Genomic DNA, 20,802 nt, shown 5'->3' on the forward strand with positions numbered 1-20,802 from the left:
ATTTGTAGAATATTATTCCTCAGTGAATTTTCCCAAATGTGAAATAACAAAATTTATGTTTTATTCAAAATTGTCATTTGCAATGAAACTACACTACAGGAGATAATACTGTTATATATGAGGGAATATTTTATCGGGCAGGTTTGTACATTAGGACAATGAATTAAAACTAAACTTCATGTTGAAATTTAGTTATTGGAGATTGAGGAAGTTGCATCAACCAGATGTGCTAAAGCTTTTGTTGTTCTTTCAAGATGTTCGTGCTACAGAGTTACATAATTTGCCATAAGTTAGGTGTTGTCTGCTCCACTATGTATGAATATATATACAAATTTCCAGAATAGCATTCGGGTGCAGATACAACACCTCCCTTATCATGTTGTATACTGCAGATGTTTTTTGTATATTACATATATGTTAATGTTCATAACATTGGAACAAAACAAACATGGTCTTACCATATGGCCTTCCATTTAGAACAGGGTACTTTGAATAACCTGATCTTTGGAAATGAATTGGAGTAGACTGTGCATGCCCTGAGAGGACTAATAGTAAAATACTTGTACATCAATGAATAATAAACCAGCTTGTCATTTGTACTCTGGACATCAATGTAGTTTCGCTACAGAAAGGGAAGCATAGAAAGCTTATACATATTGTACCTACATATTGTAACGAGCATACTAGGGAAAAATAACATGGAGTTCCTAAGAAGAATAATGTCTTAACAACTGAGGTTGCTTGAGTTATGCATCACATCAAGGTTAATTTTAACCTTAATTATTCTACATTTCACAAAAATCAACTTATACTGTAGTTATTTACAAGTACAGTAATTAACAAAACTAACAAAAACAGAACTGAACAAGCAAGCATTTTGAAGCAAAGTTTGATAATTTGCCTGTTCATATAACTCACATTATTTTTTCATCTATTATATACAGGAATGTAATAGCCATGGTAATAATAATTAGGACTCGAAAGGGAAGTCATCACACTTAAGAAAAGACATGGACAATAATTTCTGCACTGGGACTGCTGAAATGAAGTACTGTATGTAGTGCTGGTATAATCCATAGCTTCCCAATTTACCAATGTAGATAGATAGAATAGAATTTACAAAAATTCTCATTTCATACATCTAATAACTGCCATAAATGCTGTCTAGGCTACACAAAGTGTAATACTGTAGAATGTACAAATGGGTTAGAAATGCTGAATTGAAGCTCTTCTATACTGGCAAACTACTTCAGAGTTACCCTCCAAGCCTGGGAGTGGAACAGTGGTGAAAGACAGTACTGTACACCTGACTATTCACTTGATGTGAAGACAGCCGAGGCAGGGCTAACCTCTGATAATGTTCCACACTTCATATTCAACTACAGATGGTAAACTAAGGCTCAAGAACTGTTCCTTAAGATGTTGGACAAGTATAATGTACATCCACAAGGGAGTCAGCTAGCTTCCAGACAACTTTAACCAATCATGGCTCCACTGTCAATGGGCTGGCAACACAATACTGAAACCCTTTCTCCTTATCATCCAACATTTTACATTTCCCACATTTGAAATATTTAACTCTCTGTGTACACTCCTAGTTGTACTATATCATGTGCTGTACATGAATGTACTTCTTGTAGCTTAGATGTCAACAGTACAGTATTACCATTGTTTGTGAGCCCTGTCTTTGGAACAAATCACTATTTACTCCAAGTGTTGACAAATTCACATCATTAACAAATAAAATGACCAGAAAATTGCAGGTCCTTAATCACACTCAGATTAAGCATCCAATGGCAGGTCTAAAACATTTTTAAACTTGACCGGCATTAGTTTTTGTAAACCTCATTAAGATTTCATATGCTTTTCACTTTTCTACTTATTAAGGATACTTTTTTGGTACACTGTATGGGAATTAGTTTATGAACATTTTTATACCCAAAATGATTAGAGAAGTGCAATGTGGGCCCTCATAGAGGATTGGTTTAGGGCTCTGTTCCCAGACACACTCAGGTCACTTAAGAGATTCAAAATGCATGTACTACAAACTTATGTATTCAGCTGGTAATTTCCTCAGTGTGTTCACATAACGCTTCAAGATACAATAATTGTGTATACAAATAAATTGCCGTAATTTAATAGAGTGCAAATGTGGTTGAGTCACCACGGGTTAAGTACATGGGTGGGTAGTATAACTGCATTCAGATGCATTGATTTAAGTGTGTTATGGACCCAAGCCTTAGAGTGTCTTCTGTTCTGAGAATGAGTGCCTGTCAAACCTCAATGTACCGTATATCACTAGAATACAAATATGTAAGGCAATGTATTTGTGAACTCTCATGGTTTGATTGACAATTAGTTATTGTTGTATTGCCATGAATGGTTATGATTTTAAAGATATTTATGTACAAATAATTTAAGTTTTTATGTGGCGAGGTGGTGCTATGTGTGTATGGCAATGTATTATACGAAGCCAATAAAATGTGAGGTCTCTTGAGGATTTGACTCCCAACAAAATTAGTTGTCTACTCTGGCAAAGAGATTCTTAATTAAATCATTCAGGCAATTCAAGAGCCATAATTGTAATTATATACGAGAACAAGAAAATATTACAGATCAATTTCTCCAGAAATCAAGTTAATGGGTTTTCAGCTGTATGCTGAGAAGTGACAACAGAGTACAGAGGTCAAATCTGGCTTGATGTCTACATTCTTGAGGTTATCTCGAGATTATTTCGGGGCTTAGTGTCCCCGCAGCCCGGTCCTCGACCAGGCCTTCTTTTTTGTTACATACCCCAGGAAGCAGCCCATAGCAGCTGTCTAACTCCCAGGACCCTATTTACTGCTAGGTAACAGGGGAATCAGGGTGAAAGAAACTCTGCCCATTTGTTTCCGCCTCCACCGGGGATCGAACCCAAAACCTCAGGACTGAGAATCGTGAAGTGCTATCCACTCAACTGTCAGGCCCCTACCTTTGTACTCACCTAATTGTGCTTGTGAGGGTTGTATAGCCTATCACACGATTCAGTATCCAGTCATATGTATTCATAACTTTACTGCTTCTGGTTTAATTTCTATAAAACATTAATGAAAATGTAATTCTAATCTCACTGATGAGTTTGATACTGCTACATATAAATATGTCCTAAATCAATAAGAAATAATTAACAAATTTACTGTTTAAATACTGTACAGAGATATGCTGTAAAGTTTCAGTACTAAACAGAATGCAACTTTAACCCTTAAAGTGCAGTTATAATTAAATGTGATTCATGGGGTAATGTAGTTACCATCAAATGTTAATGTAACTATATTATTGTCTTGGTTTTACATGAATGGTTTTACATGAATAATGTCTATATGGATGCACTGCCTTGACACATTAAAAAAAATCTTGCTATCATTTCATGATTGCTTACTATGCAAATTCAGTTAGCACAAATGTTACTATGCTAATGCAGTAATTGTCATGGTTTAAAATTTCAATTCAATTACACGATATGTATACCGATTATGTTCACATGGTTTTCACAACTCTATATGGCTATGGTTATAATGAAGTATACCAGGTCAACCAATCATCATTTGAACATAATAATAAAGCAACTACAAGAGGCCTATTGACCCATATGAGGCTTTCTTGTTTTTCCCCATAATATCCGTTATAGTTCAGGCTTTAAGGGAAATCATTCATTCTAAGCAAACATTTGATGGAAAATGTTTATTCTTTACAGAAAATAAATACTATAGTTGCACAATATTAAAATTAGAATTATAGCTTCACTGTTGATAAAACTTACAACATATAAAACAAATCTTGCACCACTGCAAGATCAACAAGAGACAGCCTCACTATACTCCGCCACATTTTAAGCCTCACAACACAACAAATGCATCACAATTTTCCTTTGTAAGGGATGCTGATGTACATCTCATCAATCACTACAGTAGCCAGTTAAAAGTAAATTATAAAAGATATCACACAGAGATGAACAACATTAAAATGAAGAGGGAGGACAATTAAAGCACCGAATTAAAAAGTGAAGTGAATATTTTAAATCTAATGGGTTTCCTTTATTGGGTTAAAATATTTGTGAAGTCTTAATTATAATGAAAAAAGCATTTCAATGTCATATTTGCTAATATTTATAGCCACTAAGAGTCTATGAGAACAAATAATATACAGTACTGTGTACTTAAAAAAAAAAAACTGAGGAGACTTGCTTTTAGAATCTCAGCCAAGTTGGCTGTGTAATTAAAAGAAAATTTATTGTGAAAACTCACACCAAACAAACAGAAGTTAAATTACAAATTCCAAGATAATTGCATCAAATATTTGCCTAACTAATACACTAAATAATTTCTAAACATACAGATGTGTGTGTCCAGCAGTGAACACACACACACACATGTCAAAATATACTTCAAGAGCTACTCACAATGATCATAGGCTCTGAATTACCCATAAAATACTTCAAAAATCAACTCAAATGGTCCCTGGCTATGAACTTCTTGGCAAGTGCTGGAACAACAGCTGCAATCAACATTTTATTTATTTCATCTGTGCACTTCAGTTAATCACTGTCACTGTCAAACACAGCACCCTTGCGAGCACCTCGAGGTGGTGCAACCTGCTGACTAGGTCGGTAGAAGGAATCCATTGTACTTTGATTTTTTGACTGGAAGGAGAAATTGATACATCAGTACCTACTGAATTATGAAAATTGTGCTTCATTTACAGAAATACAATACTGCTTAGAAAACCTCACAAACTCTGCCACAATCATCTTGCTAGTGACTTCAACTTATGGCACCCAAAATGGAAAAATGTGGCAAATACATTTTTACAAGAAATAATCTCAGGAAGGAGTCTAAATGAACAGCTACACACAAATGACCTCTTGCAGATATGTGACAAATTTCCCTTAAACCAGCAAACAGTAGAACAACTAGAAAAGAAAACACCCTAATCTTATTTTTACAAACAATGATGAACTGATTAGGGGCATAATGATTACAAATACATGTTACTCAGATCACAACCTAACTGGAGTTCAGATATGCATGGGCAACAGATCTGTGCAGCCAGTCTCAAATCCAAGCGAAGAATTACAAAAATTAAATTTTAATAACGAATGGATTAACTGGAAACAAACCAAGACCTCACAGAAATATGCTGGGAAAGACAGCTAGATAATGTAAATTTAAACCAGTACTTTGAGAAAATAGGCATAGTAGCACCAGAAATATGTGCAGGAGAAAGAGAAAGAGATGCAAATTGGAATGTGAACAAGCATTCCATCTATAGAAGAAGAAAAATCACTCATCATCTCAGCCACTCTTATTCTATCCCAAGAGTGGCAATGAAGGCTATGTAGAAAAATAAAAACGACTGAGCTAAAGCTGCAAAAATCATGTAATGTCCAGGAGAGACAGAGAGAGCAAGAGGCCATAAGTGAAACAGGAATCCAAAACACTTTTTCTATATAAAATCTAGAACAAAAACTACATCCAGCATTAGGCTCTTGTGCAAGGGGTGATGGAACTTTCACAGATGACAATAAAGAAATGAGTGAAATACTGAGGTTACAGTAAGATTCTGTTTTCAGTGAGCCGCTAAACACATTGAAGATTAGTGATCCAAATGAATTCTTTATGAATGCGACACCGTCATTGAACCATATATCTGATTTCACCCTAACTCCATTGGACTTTGAAGTTAGCCATAGACAGCATTCCCATGCACTCTGCACCAGACATGGACTCCTGGAATTCTATATTCATCAAGAATTGCAGAAAACTACTATCACATATACAAACCATCTTTTCAACATTTCCTGTACACATATGGGGTAGTTATGCCTTATATGTGTAGAGAACTTGATAAACACCTTCAAAGGATACCTGATCAACCAGGCTGTGGCTCATACATCAGGCTGCAAGCAGCTGTATTGAACAGCCTGGTTGACCAAACCACCAACCAGGAGGCTTGGTCAGAGACTGGGCCACGAAGGACATTGACCCTCTGAATAACTGACGGGTATACAACCTATTTGAGAAGTAAAGCATTTGGCTTTTGTTGCCCATGGAAGCTTTACATGGGAATCAGGCATTTATCTTTTTTTATGGTTTCCTTTTGAATAAACATTCACAGTGCATCACTACTTACCAATCTGTCATATGTTCAGACTGTCAACAAATGTTGTTTTCCCATTCCGTGAATGTTATTTCAGCCATTTTTTGTTTGATTAACATGGTATTCTGTTTTTCCTATCTTCTATCTTTTACTTTCTTACCTGTATACGAAGTTTGAGGCAATACCGTTCTCTCCAAAAACTCATTTCTCAATTTTGCACCTAGACTTGTGAAGTGCTGCTGTGGATGTTTTACTGGAGTGTGGTAGTGCTGCTGGTTCTTTGTGATACTACAGTCTCTAATGAGCAAGATATATTTAATGGACAAGTGTCATTTCTGAGTATTTAAAACTTTTAACTTTACTGATTTCCTACTTTATCCAGCTTATCTACTATTCAGCTTATCTACTATTATCTACTTTCCTCCCAATGAAAAGGTGTAAATGATTGAGAACAAATGACATAGAAATACTGTATGGTAACCCCATTGTCCATCACTCGGTGTTACACAGCCTCACATCCTGCAATAAAGGCTTATGAAACTGGCTTAAAGATCATTATTTTCAATCCTCTCCACTGAAGGCCAACTGAAAGTGGAGTAAACCAAAAGAACAAGTCACCAAAGACACAGATATATTTCATGAACAAAAAGTTAACTTACCGTGGCTCGTCCCCTACCCCGACTTCCTCTTCCTTTACTTGCTGCGGCCGACAATTTTGGAGATCCATCACTATGCCGAAAAGTATGATTAATAATATCTGAAATGCTCACCCCCAAAAAATTCTTATATCTAAATGAAAACTATTACTCGTGTAAATTATTTTAGATTATATTGTATTAGGTTTACTGCAAAAAGCATAATGCAAATAAAAAATAGACAGTGTTCCATATAATAACACTGCAATGGATAATGTCCATGCAAAATGCATGGACATATTAACCAAAGATGGCCATGTCTGCAGTTTCACCTTGAATCTCAGTGTCCAGACACCTTTACACTGACCTCCAGACAATGAGACTTATTGCTCCTTGGCAAAGGATGGTCGGCCCCACGACTGTCAGTGACTAGTCTAGGAAGGTTTAAGAGACAGGCACTAGGAATCCCAATAGTTGATGGCCTATTTCTCAAAAACCACTGAGCATTAACATCTGATATTATGACATGATAGCAGGGTGTGTTTGCATTCTTTAGGGATGTTATTTATTGTTTGGTGACATTTGTTTGTTCCTCCCCATGTGTCCGATGACTAGAAACCCAGAGCTCAATTGGTTTATAGCCAAATGGACCGGAGTTCGATTTGCAGATCGGGCGAACTATTTGGACACATTTCTTTACACCTCACTGCCTCTGTTTGCTTAACAGTCAATAGGTAACCCCAGGAGTTAGGCAACTGTTGTGGGTCACATCTGCCGGGATTTAGACAAAGGGAACCTCAATAGGCCTAACAGGCTTCCTGTCCCTCAACAATGCAATTGAAAACCATTCCTATGAACTACTGACCATTAAGGTTTGATTTTAACACGTAAGATAGCATGGTGTGTTTGGCAAGTCTCGGGGAATTTTCAGTGGATTTGGAGACAAAGGACTAGTATCTGGAGACTGGAAATGAGGTAAATTTTGGTATTCATCTTTAACACCGTTTATTACCCATAATGTACCTTACTATGTGTCTACACCTGTGTCATCCTACAATTCATAGATCTTAAATTCATTTCAAAATAAATAAGTCTAAATTAAATATAACACCTTAAATTTTATGATAAAAATAACTTGAAAATTTTTGTAACACTCATGCACTAACTCATGTAAAAATTAACCTTATAACATTTATTCAAACTGATTTCTATGCACTACCTCCAGACAACATAGATTTTTTTTTGTTTTTGCCTTTATGTCCACAAACTGGCAACATTACCCTATGTAAATAAAGTGATTAATTCTCAACAATATTAAAGAAAGTAAATATCATAATCTACTTTAAATATTTTCTTAAAATCCAAATACAGTACAGTGTTGCATCATTATCACATGTTCAGCTGCAATTCAATGTGATCACTGACAATTTAATTATATTTTTATAATAATTTTAAACACACAGTTCTCATCCTTTTAATGGTATGAAAAAGTACAAATAAGCTTGTTTAACGAAGAGCTATGGCTATAATAGAAAATTTTAAAATGTACTGTACTAGTAACTATTCATTTTCATTCATCAGAAATATGATATCCATCTAATAGCTTCAAATGAAACTAAAAGTCAATTTTATGAAGACAATTTATTATTTGTGACATTAAATATACTGTACATGTATCTTACCCGGATAACGAGAGCTGTGTCCTGCTAGAGGAAGCACTGCTGGTATTAGCAGAGGTGCGGGCAGCTCCTCGGCTGCCTCTGGCTCTGCTTGCAGCTCGGCCTCTAACTTGCCCGCCTCGTGAACCTCGCCCTCTTCAAGAAGACAATATATATAAGAAAATAATTGCATGCTACTAAATGCAACCCATCCTCCTGTTTAGATAGTACTTGTTGAAACTATGTGCACCATAGTACAAACATTGAAGTAAAAGGCAATTAGATAGTAGAATTTGGTACTATTCACTTTACAGTCAAGAAAAAAAAATAAAAAGGCTAAAACCCAAAATTCTTAGGCCAAGTATAGCACATATATGTACTACATTAGGCCTCTGATAGCGGGTATTAGGCTTTGGAAAGTTAGGTTAGGTTACTGTAGGTTGTCTTTCAACAAACACAAAACCATTTCTAGTTTGTCCAAATTCAATAGTAACGATTTCTACTTTCTAATTCTGCATTATGCCATGTATGCACTCTGGTCCTCATCATTACTATAAGTACTAACTAAACAGGAGGAACGGGCTGACTAAATTAAGATACACTGCCAGGTATGTACACAGCTAAAAGTGCTACAAAGTCCTATTTCAGTAAGCTTGGGACAAAGGGAGAAAACCAAAGGTCCCAAGAACCAAACTCGATTTTCTTTCTTAAGTAACCAACATATCTTTGACTCAGGAATTAAAACATCATATTACTGGTGTTCACTGTACTTACTTTGCAGGAGTAGGTCTATCATCATCATCATCATTCATATCAAAATCACTCATTTGATCATCATCATTATCATCATTTTCACTAACTTTTGCTTTTACTCTTGTTGGATTATTAAGAGCAGCAAGAGCCTGTAAGAATGTTGAACAAGTATGAGTGAAATTAGTGACAAAATTTATTTTTAACATGTTTAATTACATTAAACCCTAATCAATTCAACATATGCATTATACTCTTTGTCATGGACAGCTCATTATATATAATAATGTCATTATCAAATTACTGAATACATTGCTAAACATAAAACAATCTTATCATCAATTATAAAGTTTATTTCCATTTATGTTGGCAGCAGGGAGACTGGTGGAGAGAGATGTGGCAATTTTCAAGGTAACATAGGACAATGCTAAGATGTGAATAACTAGGAAATTAGAAGTGGAGAGAAAACAATGAAAATCTAATAGGTGGAAGTTATGAAACAGGTGCTAATGCATTTTGCTAATTCCAATCATGGAAATGCCATGATTATTGCAATCATGAAAATGCACCATGATGGCATCTGTTATAGTGTGAAAAGTGTGCCAGATCACATGACAGCAAATGTATCTATACAAAAGGTGAGTACATTAATAAACAAGATGAAATATTGAAAAGCTCCAGGTGTTAATGCTAAAATTATTAAATTTACTGGAGAAAAACCACTATGCCAAAAGATACAGTCTAGTGGTTCTGTGCCAGATTTGAAAATAGCTTTTGACTATCACTGTATAAAAAGGAGTACAAAGTAAACACAAGAATTATAGGGGCATTAGTTTATTAAGTGTAGTGGGCAGGACAAAGTGCTTGGAAGAGCACAGGAATCCACCATAAGCAAAGTGGGTTCCGTGGGAGTATATTTAGGTGAGTATTGTTGCATACTGGCCTCGAGTCTAGCATTGAGACAGGGTTCTATGATACAAGCTGGTGGGTAGATCAGATATTTGCATTGGGACAACTTGTATACAAGGCATGTGAGAAAAGCTGCAAGGTGTATATGACATTTATGGACTTGGAAAAACCATATAACAAGATTAATAGAGAAGGAATTTAAAGATTAATGATCATGTATGGAGTTGGCAGTGTGCTGTTAAATGCTGTGAAAATTGTTTATGTAGGGAGTAATTCATGTGTAAGAGCTAGTGGTGTAATAGTTTTTGGTTCAGTGGTCAGAGTACAAGTGCTGTTGACGGGAAGACCCCTGGCAGCCTGGGTTCGAATCCTCTGAGGGGGTCATAGAGTTAAAGTGAATATAAATCAAATAATATATATATAAATAAAATTTATCATACAATGGCCCTCTTTTCTTATCCCAGTTCCACAGTCCCCAAACCATCCCACAGTCATGATGCTTACCATCATAACTGCTACCACATATTCAAATGTGCGATGGGACTGTTAACATTTTCATGACATGAAATTGAACAAATTGTTGTGGGTCTTGTGAAAATCACTTTTAGGCATGAGCCACATGAAAATTTCCAATGACCCATTGAGATCATGACATGCAGTGAGTCAAGTCTCATCACTATCCAACCCCTCTTCTACGAACCTCCTCCTCTTCCAGATGTGGATCACGGGTCATTCTCTCCAGCCGATATGCAATTATGTCTTCCACAACATCCTCTTCATTAAAGTCTTTTTCCAGAGATAAGATATGCTTTTGTGTTTTTTCCACTTGATGTCTGCAAAGAAAACAATCACAAACATAATATAAATACAGTAGCTGACAATACAAGCCTAAACTAGAGATTACTTGATCACAACCAATTGAGGAAGAAATCCATTTTATAAGCTGGTATATCTCATAGTACAAATAAGATAATGAAATACGGCTAAAACTACAAATATTCCCGTTTCTTTTCCGGGAGCCAAATCTTTTCCGTGATCTTTTTTTTCTTTTCTGAGCCAAGGCTCCATCTGGAGCCTTGGCTCAGAAAGAGGACAAGTGAATATATAATATGTGCATGATTAGGAATTTAAACAAAGGTGCTGAATGTTGGCCGAAAACATTCATTAAGGCTCTAATAACCGATTTTTGTTGTGGTGATGGGTCTGGGGTAGTTTGTGGTGGCTGAACCCCATACACAGTTAACCTAGGTGGAATAGGGATAAATGATTGGGGACATAATATTTGATTTTCGATAAAATACAGTCTGTTTTGGATGCTCTTTTGATCATGAGTTGCATACATGTTTAAGTCTATTGTCAATGTACAAACAGAAATTTTTTCTTATATTTTATGTCTAACCTTTACTTATTTTAAGATCAATTTGGTTAAATGAATTATTTGTAAATATAATAAAGTAGATCATTTTCATGTTCAGTGTAAATTTGTTGATTAAAATCCAACAAAAGTTCTCTTCATAGGCAGATGATACACAAGAAGAAATCTGAAGATATTTCCTGCAAAAAAAAATCATTTATTTTGGTTGAGAGGATAGAAAACTTACTGAAAGATTGTCTTGATGGCATCCTTGTCATCTTTCTCTACAAATGAGCGCACAGCACCTGCCAGACCTCGTTCAGTCAGTAGATACAGCTGTTGGTGTTGCTCCTCAAGGGATGCAAAGTACTGCTCTACAAGATCCTCCACATGAGTCTCCGACACCTAACAGTGACATAAAACAATGTAATATGAAAAGACCCTTTCTGGGTAGGTTATTTGACCGCTCTCTATGGCAAGATCACTTGTGTATATAGGCCATGATCATATATAGTCAGGCACAACAATTCGGATATCAGTGAACTTCGGGAATGTTTCAAGCCTTCCCTGCAGGTGATAAGAAAGCATAGTCATATAGTCACTGTAATACATATAACCTTACAGATCTTAAGGTAAATTATAGAGCTAACATTATTGTACATAAAGTATTGAAAATATTTGGCGAGACAAGTAATACAATGGAGAACTTGCAAAGTTCTGGAGGGAAATTAAACAGCTTTAAGGCTCCACCAAAACCCCAATCATTCACTTTGTTTACACATATACAGTACTGTACCAATGATAATAAAGAAATAGTCTCAATCCACCATATTCTCACAAGTTGACAGCCTCAATTTATATTTATATCCACAAAATTGCAGTCATGTAAGCTAATTTGTCTAGAAGATTATTTCATATAAAATATATACAGATTGTCATTATTAACACATGTTTGCATTTCTATAGATAAATAAGATACTGTGCCTTTCAAGATAATTAGGAAAGCAAGTGTAAGAAATTATTAAAGATAATAGAAACAGCGCAATGAATAACAACCAATTAAAAACATAAACTAAAATAGAAATAAATTATTAAAGAGTAAACAGTGTACTTTCATATTTATGTCCACATTATTATTGGAAAAACAAAGAGTGTGACATACGTCTTCATTAAACACGGCATCCATAGCATCCTTGTCCACACCCATCTCTCCCTTCTTTGCCTCTTTCTTCATTCTTCTGAACAATATCATATCACTGGAATTAGCCACTGTATCCTCGAACTTATGGCCAAAGCGACACACGTTGAACATCTGGGATTCATCTGTATATTCAACCCTGAGGCGAATGAGAGGCTTCTTGGGCTGCCGTGGATGATCTGCAAACATGATACCAAATGGTTTGATTATGGACATCTTCAACCATTATGGTAGAGCATAAAGGCGAATCAATAAAATAGAAAACCAACCATGAATTTTAAACAAAGAATCATATTGCCTCATTTTCTTCTATCCTCTAGCTTTGACATATTCAATGCCTCTAACCTCTTCTTATAGTTCTTGTCTTTCAGTTCCGGAAGCCATTTACTTGCATGTCTTTGCACCTTTTCCAGTTTGTTGATGAGCAGAATATGCATCCCCATGTATGGAAAAAATATTGGAGGCATGAAGCCATGATTAATTACTTAATCCAACCCCATTGACTTTGGCAAGAAGGGTCTATGTCAAACACATATTCAACCGTCCTCAAAGTCATAAGACTACTCTAGTTCCCCATGCACTATGATGTTATTGTTTATAAGGTGGTTATTTGTTACATACTACAGTGAGTATTCCTCAACTTTGACATAATGCGTAAAGAAATTTTGATTATTATGATTTGTTTAGATACTGCTCGAGGTCATCCCTCCCAAGAAAATGTGTCTTAAATAACTTTCAAATCTGCCACCCACCAGAAGACTACATGGACTAACAAAAATAGGAACCTTCCAGTCACTACCATACACATATTCCAATAAGAAAAATCTAATAAAAGAAATAAAAACCAAGTGAAAATTACTGCATAGAGTATTCAAACTGGGGAAGCCTAATTAATGCAAGAAGAGGGGCTTTAGGTAGAAAACCTGTCCTTAATTACTGTACATTACTCCTTCATTCAAACAATATTTCTCTAGAGAGAATCAGTTTAATGTACAAGATATGAGTACTTACCTGTGAGAAGTTTCTTGGCTTTGTTTATCATTTTATTGATGTATTTTTCTATAAAATCTTCCACAGGATTAGTTATATTCTTTGTAAGCACAATATCCATGTCATGGTCAGCCAAACACACATCCTGTACCAAGGAATACAACCAATAAACTTGCATTTCCAATCACACACATGTGATTATTTTTCAAGCAATAAAAAAATAAGTAATGAAGCCATTGTAACACGGGTTTGAGTTTCCTCTCACTACTTCTCTACCTTCTACTCCCTCTACCCGTATTCTTACTTTTTATTCTCTACCAAGGGACTCCAAAACTTTTACCAAAGCCAACTCCACGCCACGTGGTCCTAAGACGATTGACCGACTTAGGATTCTACACCCAGTATGACGTGACCTAGGCTCTGATCAAAACCCTAGAGTCGCCTCTACGCTGCCACCACCAGACCAGTAACACAGAGCAATGATCGAGGTCTGGATCGATCACGCTAATTAATCAACCTAGGGGCTTGATCCCCTCTATAAACGATGACCTTGAGTGTGGAATAAATTACACGGTAATGATAATTCCGATTCGATGTTAGAATCGGCGCCCAATCCAACTCTGCCTCGTGTGGACCACGTGACCAGGACAAGTGTACACATAAAACACATGGAAACAATAAAAATGCAAATTCTTAACTTAATTAATTTATTAAAAGAAAACTAAACAAAAATCTAAATATGTTCACTCCCTGTCACTTTAACACTCCCTACTTGACCTGAATGGCAAATGAGACTATTTCTATACATAACCATAGCAACTATACCTCTATGTTTTCCAGCTAAGATGTTGGGCTGGTCTCGGGGAGAGGTAAGATGTTTGACCTCTCCCAGCTGCTTCCGTGACCACACTGATCTCTCTCTTGTCTGGTCTACCCCAGACTAGAACATTGTATTGTTCCGCATCGCTTACCCAGTTACTTTAGCAAGGTTAAGTTATAACAATTAACCTCTGTTTGTACTGAATTGATCCAGACTGGTTGAATTATTTTACTTAAATTAAGTTACACAAACATCTAACGGCAAAGCTGTTCCCGATCCCCAAAATGGTTAATTGAACCTTGAGAAATACTAGACATGTCAACCCTGCTGACCTATGACCGCCGGTCACTCCGCCTTAAAAGTTAGATCTGATTCGTGACGTCACTGATGGTGACAAACTCAATAATTAGAATACTCTTGATATTGTATCCAGTACTATTATACAATACAATTTTAATGCAAAATGAATAAAGGCTAATTTTCTCTAAATTACTGAATACTATAGGATGGTTCATTATACGCAGCTATGAACAAAGCGTCGGTTATTTCCACCGCGAATTCCCCTGGGGGTCAGGTCACCATGCGGGCTCAGCTTCCCATTCTCTTTTGTCGATAAACCACTCTGGATAATTCTTACAACAGCCTAGTTTGTTACACCATTATGATACAAGATATGAGAATATCTAGATTTATATTTGTAATAAGCAATACATTCACTTACATCAAATACAAAAGGTCTGATAGTTTTTAGATCCAGAGCTGTAGTCTTGAACTGCTGCTGATGGTTCACCTCCAACAGTACCACTTTCTTCTCCACAGCCTCACCAGCACACAGAGATGTAACCACTGAGCTGCCTGGAATGCAATACAATATAAATATTATTTGTCACTTTAAATATGTAAGATGTTTGGTCACCCTCAGGCAGACTTGTTTGCCTCTGTGTGAAGTCACAGACAACCTGTTTATGTGGTATTCCCATGTAGGAAGGCTTTTTGCTGAATGCAGCATTTCTACTGGAACATGAATGGGAGAGGAAATATTTCTTTCCTCGGGTCAGGATGCTGCTATATTGTACATGATGAATAAGCTGGAGAGCTTTGAGGACTGTGTCCTATTGATGGATCCCATGTGGCTGGTTGAATATCATTATTCACCCTACTCACTTCTTAACCTTATTCAGTTTTGCTGAACCTGTGGCGTTTTTAGACAATTGGCAGCCAGGGAAAGACAGATTTCTCCACTGATCTTCGCATCTGAAGTTTTCAGAGCAGTTAAACCTTCTCCTGAATGGAAGGTAGACAGTGTACTTTTATATTTTTCATTAGCGGATCTCATGACAGCACCAGTATGAGGTCATCAGGCAAAATTCAGATTTTTATGGCCCTCTGCCATATTCTGTCCTTGTTGGTGGCTGCAGTTGTGTCTCTCCTCTCTTTGCTATATATTGAGCATGGCCTTATATTAAACACGACTTCCTCCTAGAGGTTCGCACTGTCGAACTCTTGAGTTGTATGCTTTTCCTTTTGTCTGTCTGTCTCCATATTCAAGAGACTGATGCATATTAATCATCAACAAAATTTATATGAACATGGGGTGTATTTTGTACATGATATATGAATGTGAAGTGATACTGCAATGGAAAGAAATTTTTTTCAAAATTACTGTTTCATAAATTGTTATGAATTTCCAGAAATGCTCTCACAACTGAAAAGAGTATTAACAAATGAGCTTATCGTGCAATAATGCATGGTAAGTCATACAGTACCTGGCTGGATGACATGGAAGGAGTCTGGAGCAGACAGTCGAGGTTCAATAAGGCATTCATGCTCATGACCCCAAATGACTAGATCAAGGAAGGGATCCAAGAAACTTTCTGGTATATAATTTGTCGGACCATGTTTGGCATGGTTTTGATGCAAAACCATGATGTTAAACCAACTCTCCATGGATTCTTTGGGACGAAGCATTTTGACCTGGAATCATAAGATAATTATTACAGTATCCCATTTGAACCTTTCTAGAGGATGAAGATACACACACACATACCCTTTTTGGATTAAAAGAGAGAAAACATGGGGCATCCAAACCCACAAGAAATGTAGGCAGTGCAACTGCCACATTCCTTCACTAACTCCCACTTAATAACTTACATCACTCAGAAAGGATAAATACTAATTATACCACAAAGGCATGACCAATATCCTAAAAGCAGGAAAGCAAAAGCTGAAGAGCTACAGTAATTACAGCATAACACAAACCAATTTATGAACAGCACGGAAAAGTGAATAAAGATAAATTTGTTTTAGTTCTGCAGTGGTCATTAAACCGTTATAAAATGAAAGATCAAAGGAACTTAGGTTGAATCTGATCCTGATCCACTATGTTTTCATTCTGAGTAATCTAATTCTACCTCAATTTTCAGAAAATTCACTATCCACAGGATTTGTATTTTATAAACAAAATTTACTTGTATAAGCTAAGTTTGGTATTTGTGAGCTTTGTTTTTTGTGATTTTTGGAATACATAGGAAATATAGGGAGCCGGTCGGCCGAGCGGACAGCACGCTGGAATTATGATCCTGTGGTCCCGGGTTCGATCCCAGGCGCCGGCGAGAAACAATGGGCAGAGTTTCTTTCACCCTATGCCCCTGTTACCTAGCAGTAAAATAGGTACCTGGGTGTTAGTCAGCTGTCACTGGCTGCTTCCTGGGGGTGGAGGCCTGGTCGAGGACCGGGCCGCGGGGACACTAAAGCCACGAAATCATCTCAAGATAACCTAAGATAAGTTACATACTTGGTGGTTTTCATGTGGTTTAAACACCTGTATTACGGTTTTGCATGATGGTACCTAGGTGAGTGCACATATACTTTACACTAAACATTTCTGACTAGTGGTACGAGTAATATACAGCACATATATTAATTATGTTTCAAAAGGCATTTTACTCTGAGTAGGGACTCCAACTACTTCTTGGTGTCAATAACTTTTAGGGAACCCAATCTGCAGCTCAGGTTAATCTCCCACATTGATTAAACTGTGTAGTTTCTCACTTCTGTAACATATTTGACATATATTTGAGAGGAATCCTCCAAAATCAGGCATCAAATCAAAATGACATTTTATAAGCAGGACACTCAAAATTCTGTCATTTTCCCTATGAACACATGGCTCTCCAGTGCACAAAGATAGTTCTTTACTCACCCACCTAGTTGTACTCACATAGTTGTGCTTTGTAACAACTAGCACTCTTTGTAAGTCACAATGTGACTGGGCTCCAAGCAGGGGGCTGGGTGCTGCCCTTTGGTAGTGATGATAGGAAGTGGCAAAGTGTTCAAACTAGCAGTTTGTGGGAGCACTACTTGGCCGTCCTACAGGTGCCAAAGATATGGAAAGGCTTGGCCTCGACAGCTTTTTATTTTTGTTTTTTTATTTGGGTTCATTAAGAATAATGCTGTCATTTCTAATGAAACAAGCTAGTTGTTATCCTACATCTCTCCAGACTGAACTCGTGAGCTTTTCTCCATTGCCACCATAGCACCAATATGACCTGATACATTTGAAGAGTTTCTTGTTGCTCCTGCCAAGAGTGTCACCATACTCTGACTGTGAGGATGTATCTTGTCTTAGGATGCATCTGAATCTTGCTTAAAAAGCTCTCATAATCACTTCAAGCAAGAGTGTTCTACTCACTATGCACTATTAAGCACTTTAGTTGACTTTAGTTTGGCTGAAGCTAATCTAAAAATAAAAATGGTTGCACTTTATATTCATCCAATAAAAATACTTTCACTCATTACATTTTGCCTTTTTATTTTCTAAACCATATACTGTACTGAATTGCTCAACATCTTACCTTATTTTCTCTGAATAGTCTAAAAAGTCTTTCATCTTTAACAGAGGAAAGGCCATAAATGGCTAGCTTAGTACGTCCCTTTTCCAAGAGTATTGGAGAGATATTAATATTCTTCAAATCGGTTGTTCGGCCAAAGTAATTTATCAATCCTGCAACTGAAAGCATTTCCAGAGCACAGAACTGACCAAGACCTGAAAAATATATCAAATATTCAATGTAAATATAAATATATAGACAGTATATACTGCATAGCAAAGAATAACTAGCAGTCATACTTTACTGTATATACAAAAGGTAATCTTTCACTTGGGATTTTGACTTCAAGATTTTGTCCATACAGTGCTGCATATGCAACACCAACCAAACACAGTCAGCCAGCCAGCTAACATGTAAAGCTGGCCGGCAGTACTTGCCTCGTGCATTCAAAACGGTTTTAAAATTAATAACTGGAGACTTAACAAGGTGTGACATTATTCCATATGGTACTATATGTTCTGTCACATCAGCCAACTTTTCCCAAGCTCATCAAACTTTAATGTACAAATTAAAAACAATAGTACACGGTCCTGGAATGCATCCCTCTTAAATAGCCTTTGTGCTCTTGATAACAAAGCATAAAATTAAAATTATTCGACAATTGCAATTAATATTCCCATCTCTACATAAAGTATCTGCTAACTTTTATTCACACTTATATCTCCACAACATGTTTTAAGTCCTGTTTCATGTCCTAAAGAGAAAGCCACTATAATCTCTCTTGGAACATTAATATCGATTATTGTGCTGTGAAGTTACTGTATAATGATTATCAACTTAGATCATTTATCAATAATTTCATCCCAGCTTCCATTCTGACTATTCCTAATTGTTAGAATAGTGCAAAATCAATGATAACATATCTTACCTGATGGGTCATCATGGTTTCCATGAATTGAAAATATCGGGATGGCAACATTTAGGTTAGGGTCCAGATAATTAACAACTGGATTCTTAGAATGCTTGAAATTTTCCACTGGATCACTCAGGAAGTCAAACAGAACAGGCCTAAAAGCAAAAAAATGATTAGGGCCACAAGGTTTAAACATATAGCATCATAAATCATATTGTTCCCATTCATTTACACACACACTAAAACATCACTCTTTAATTATGCTCACCTATCACCAAATGTGTACTTCCTGATCAGGTCCATACAACGCACCATGCATTGACGCGATGGCTTGTTTTCGTGGAAGAGATCACCCCCTAATAAAATCATGTCCACCTCCTGCTCGACGGCCATCTCCAAAATTTCCTCAAAAGTTTCAAAGCTGTCATTACCTGTAGCAGGAGTCTGTCATTACAATTTAACTCATAGTGGTGAAGTCAAGAGGTATGAAGACTCAAGAAAAAAATCCCAATTGGGACACTTATTAATGTGCTTTCATATCCTATATATACTATCATGTACAGATATGTATTGTACACAACTCTAAAGGCTACAATATGCTGACAAATTATTAATATTATTTGTTACCATTTATTTCCTTCTTCAAAATTATTTTATCAAAATAGATTTAATTAATACAGGTGACCTTTTATTTGCACATGAAATGTGATCCTTGACAACTTGATGCAAACATAATTCATGCCAATAATATGACTAACCTTATTTTATGCTTGTATAGAAATGTTACTGAAGCAGTAAACTACTCTAGCAATTTATGAAACAATTACAGTTTGATTAATATGAACCATTAATTTCATATTATTAAATATGAAGTACTATATAGTACTAATTTTCTGACCTGATTTTTGTATAATGCATTTGTATATTTATTGCAGAAAATATCTTAGCCAGAATTACACTTATCTCTGTTTGCTTGATCTATGGCCCCCCAATGTGTCAATTTTTTTTTTTTTGCAGGGATATTCCTGCACAGGCCCTGTAATCATGAGATTAAGGTTGTGCATGGAGAAAATCATTCTTAAATTTACCTTGTAAAGTATAATATTCTAAAGTTTAAAATCACAACACTAAAGAGTTGCTGCTTTTGGTTCGTACAGATAACTCGAGAAGCGATTGTAATACAGTACTTGGTCAGTGTTAACAGAGGGTTATAAAAATATGAGAACTTACACCGTTCTGGATCTTTCTCAGCATAGCCAAGGTGGTTGTCGGTGGCTACAAGAATTACGAAACGTATCGTCGAGTTCTGTACCCATCTTGCCTGGACACTGCTCTACCGCTAAACCTGAAGTAGACTACAGCCATGTTAACACCACACAATATGTACAAGTAGTTTAAGAAGATATTTCAGCAATGGTTAAGCTATTAATTTATATTCGTAAATTTAACTTTACAATAAAGTTATAAATTGCCCTGTTTGAACAGTACCTCTGATTTACATGAGCAGTTATAATAATTCTACTCGTGCAGTCTAGCCCAGGACTTACCTATGATTTATCAGTTAGATAAGACTATCAGAATCAGTTAGATAAGACTATCAGAATCAGTTA

At 36.2% G+C, this 20,802-nt stretch overlaps 1 protein-coding gene across 1 annotated transcript; it reads right to left on the bottom strand.

Moving 5' to 3' along the window:
* Positions 1–4,438: 4,438 nt before the first annotated feature.
* On the bottom strand, positions 4,439–20,543 carry mre11 (double strand break repair nuclease mre11). Its single transcript, XM_045748316.2, is given in 15 exon segments — positions 4,439–4,678; positions 6,795–6,864; positions 8,453–8,584; positions 9,203–9,330; positions 10,788–10,920; positions 11,689–11,846; positions 12,604–12,818; positions 13,651–13,774; positions 15,171–15,304; positions 16,216–16,423; positions 18,304–18,494; positions 19,208–19,347; positions 19,461–19,623; positions 20,423–20,477; positions 20,479–20,543. Coding segments are annotated over 15 exon segments (1,986 nt in total). The 5' UTR covers positions 20,509–20,543; the 3' UTR covers positions 4,439–4,573.
* Between the last annotated feature and the right edge of the window lie 259 nt (positions 20,544–20,802).

The sequence above is a fragment of the Procambarus clarkii genome, chromosome 34 (assembly GCF_040958095.1).
Source record: "Procambarus clarkii isolate CNS0578487 chromosome 34, FALCON_Pclarkii_2.0, whole genome shotgun sequence".
Taxonomy (NCBI): domain Eukaryota; kingdom Metazoa; phylum Arthropoda; class Malacostraca; order Decapoda; family Cambaridae; genus Procambarus; species Procambarus clarkii.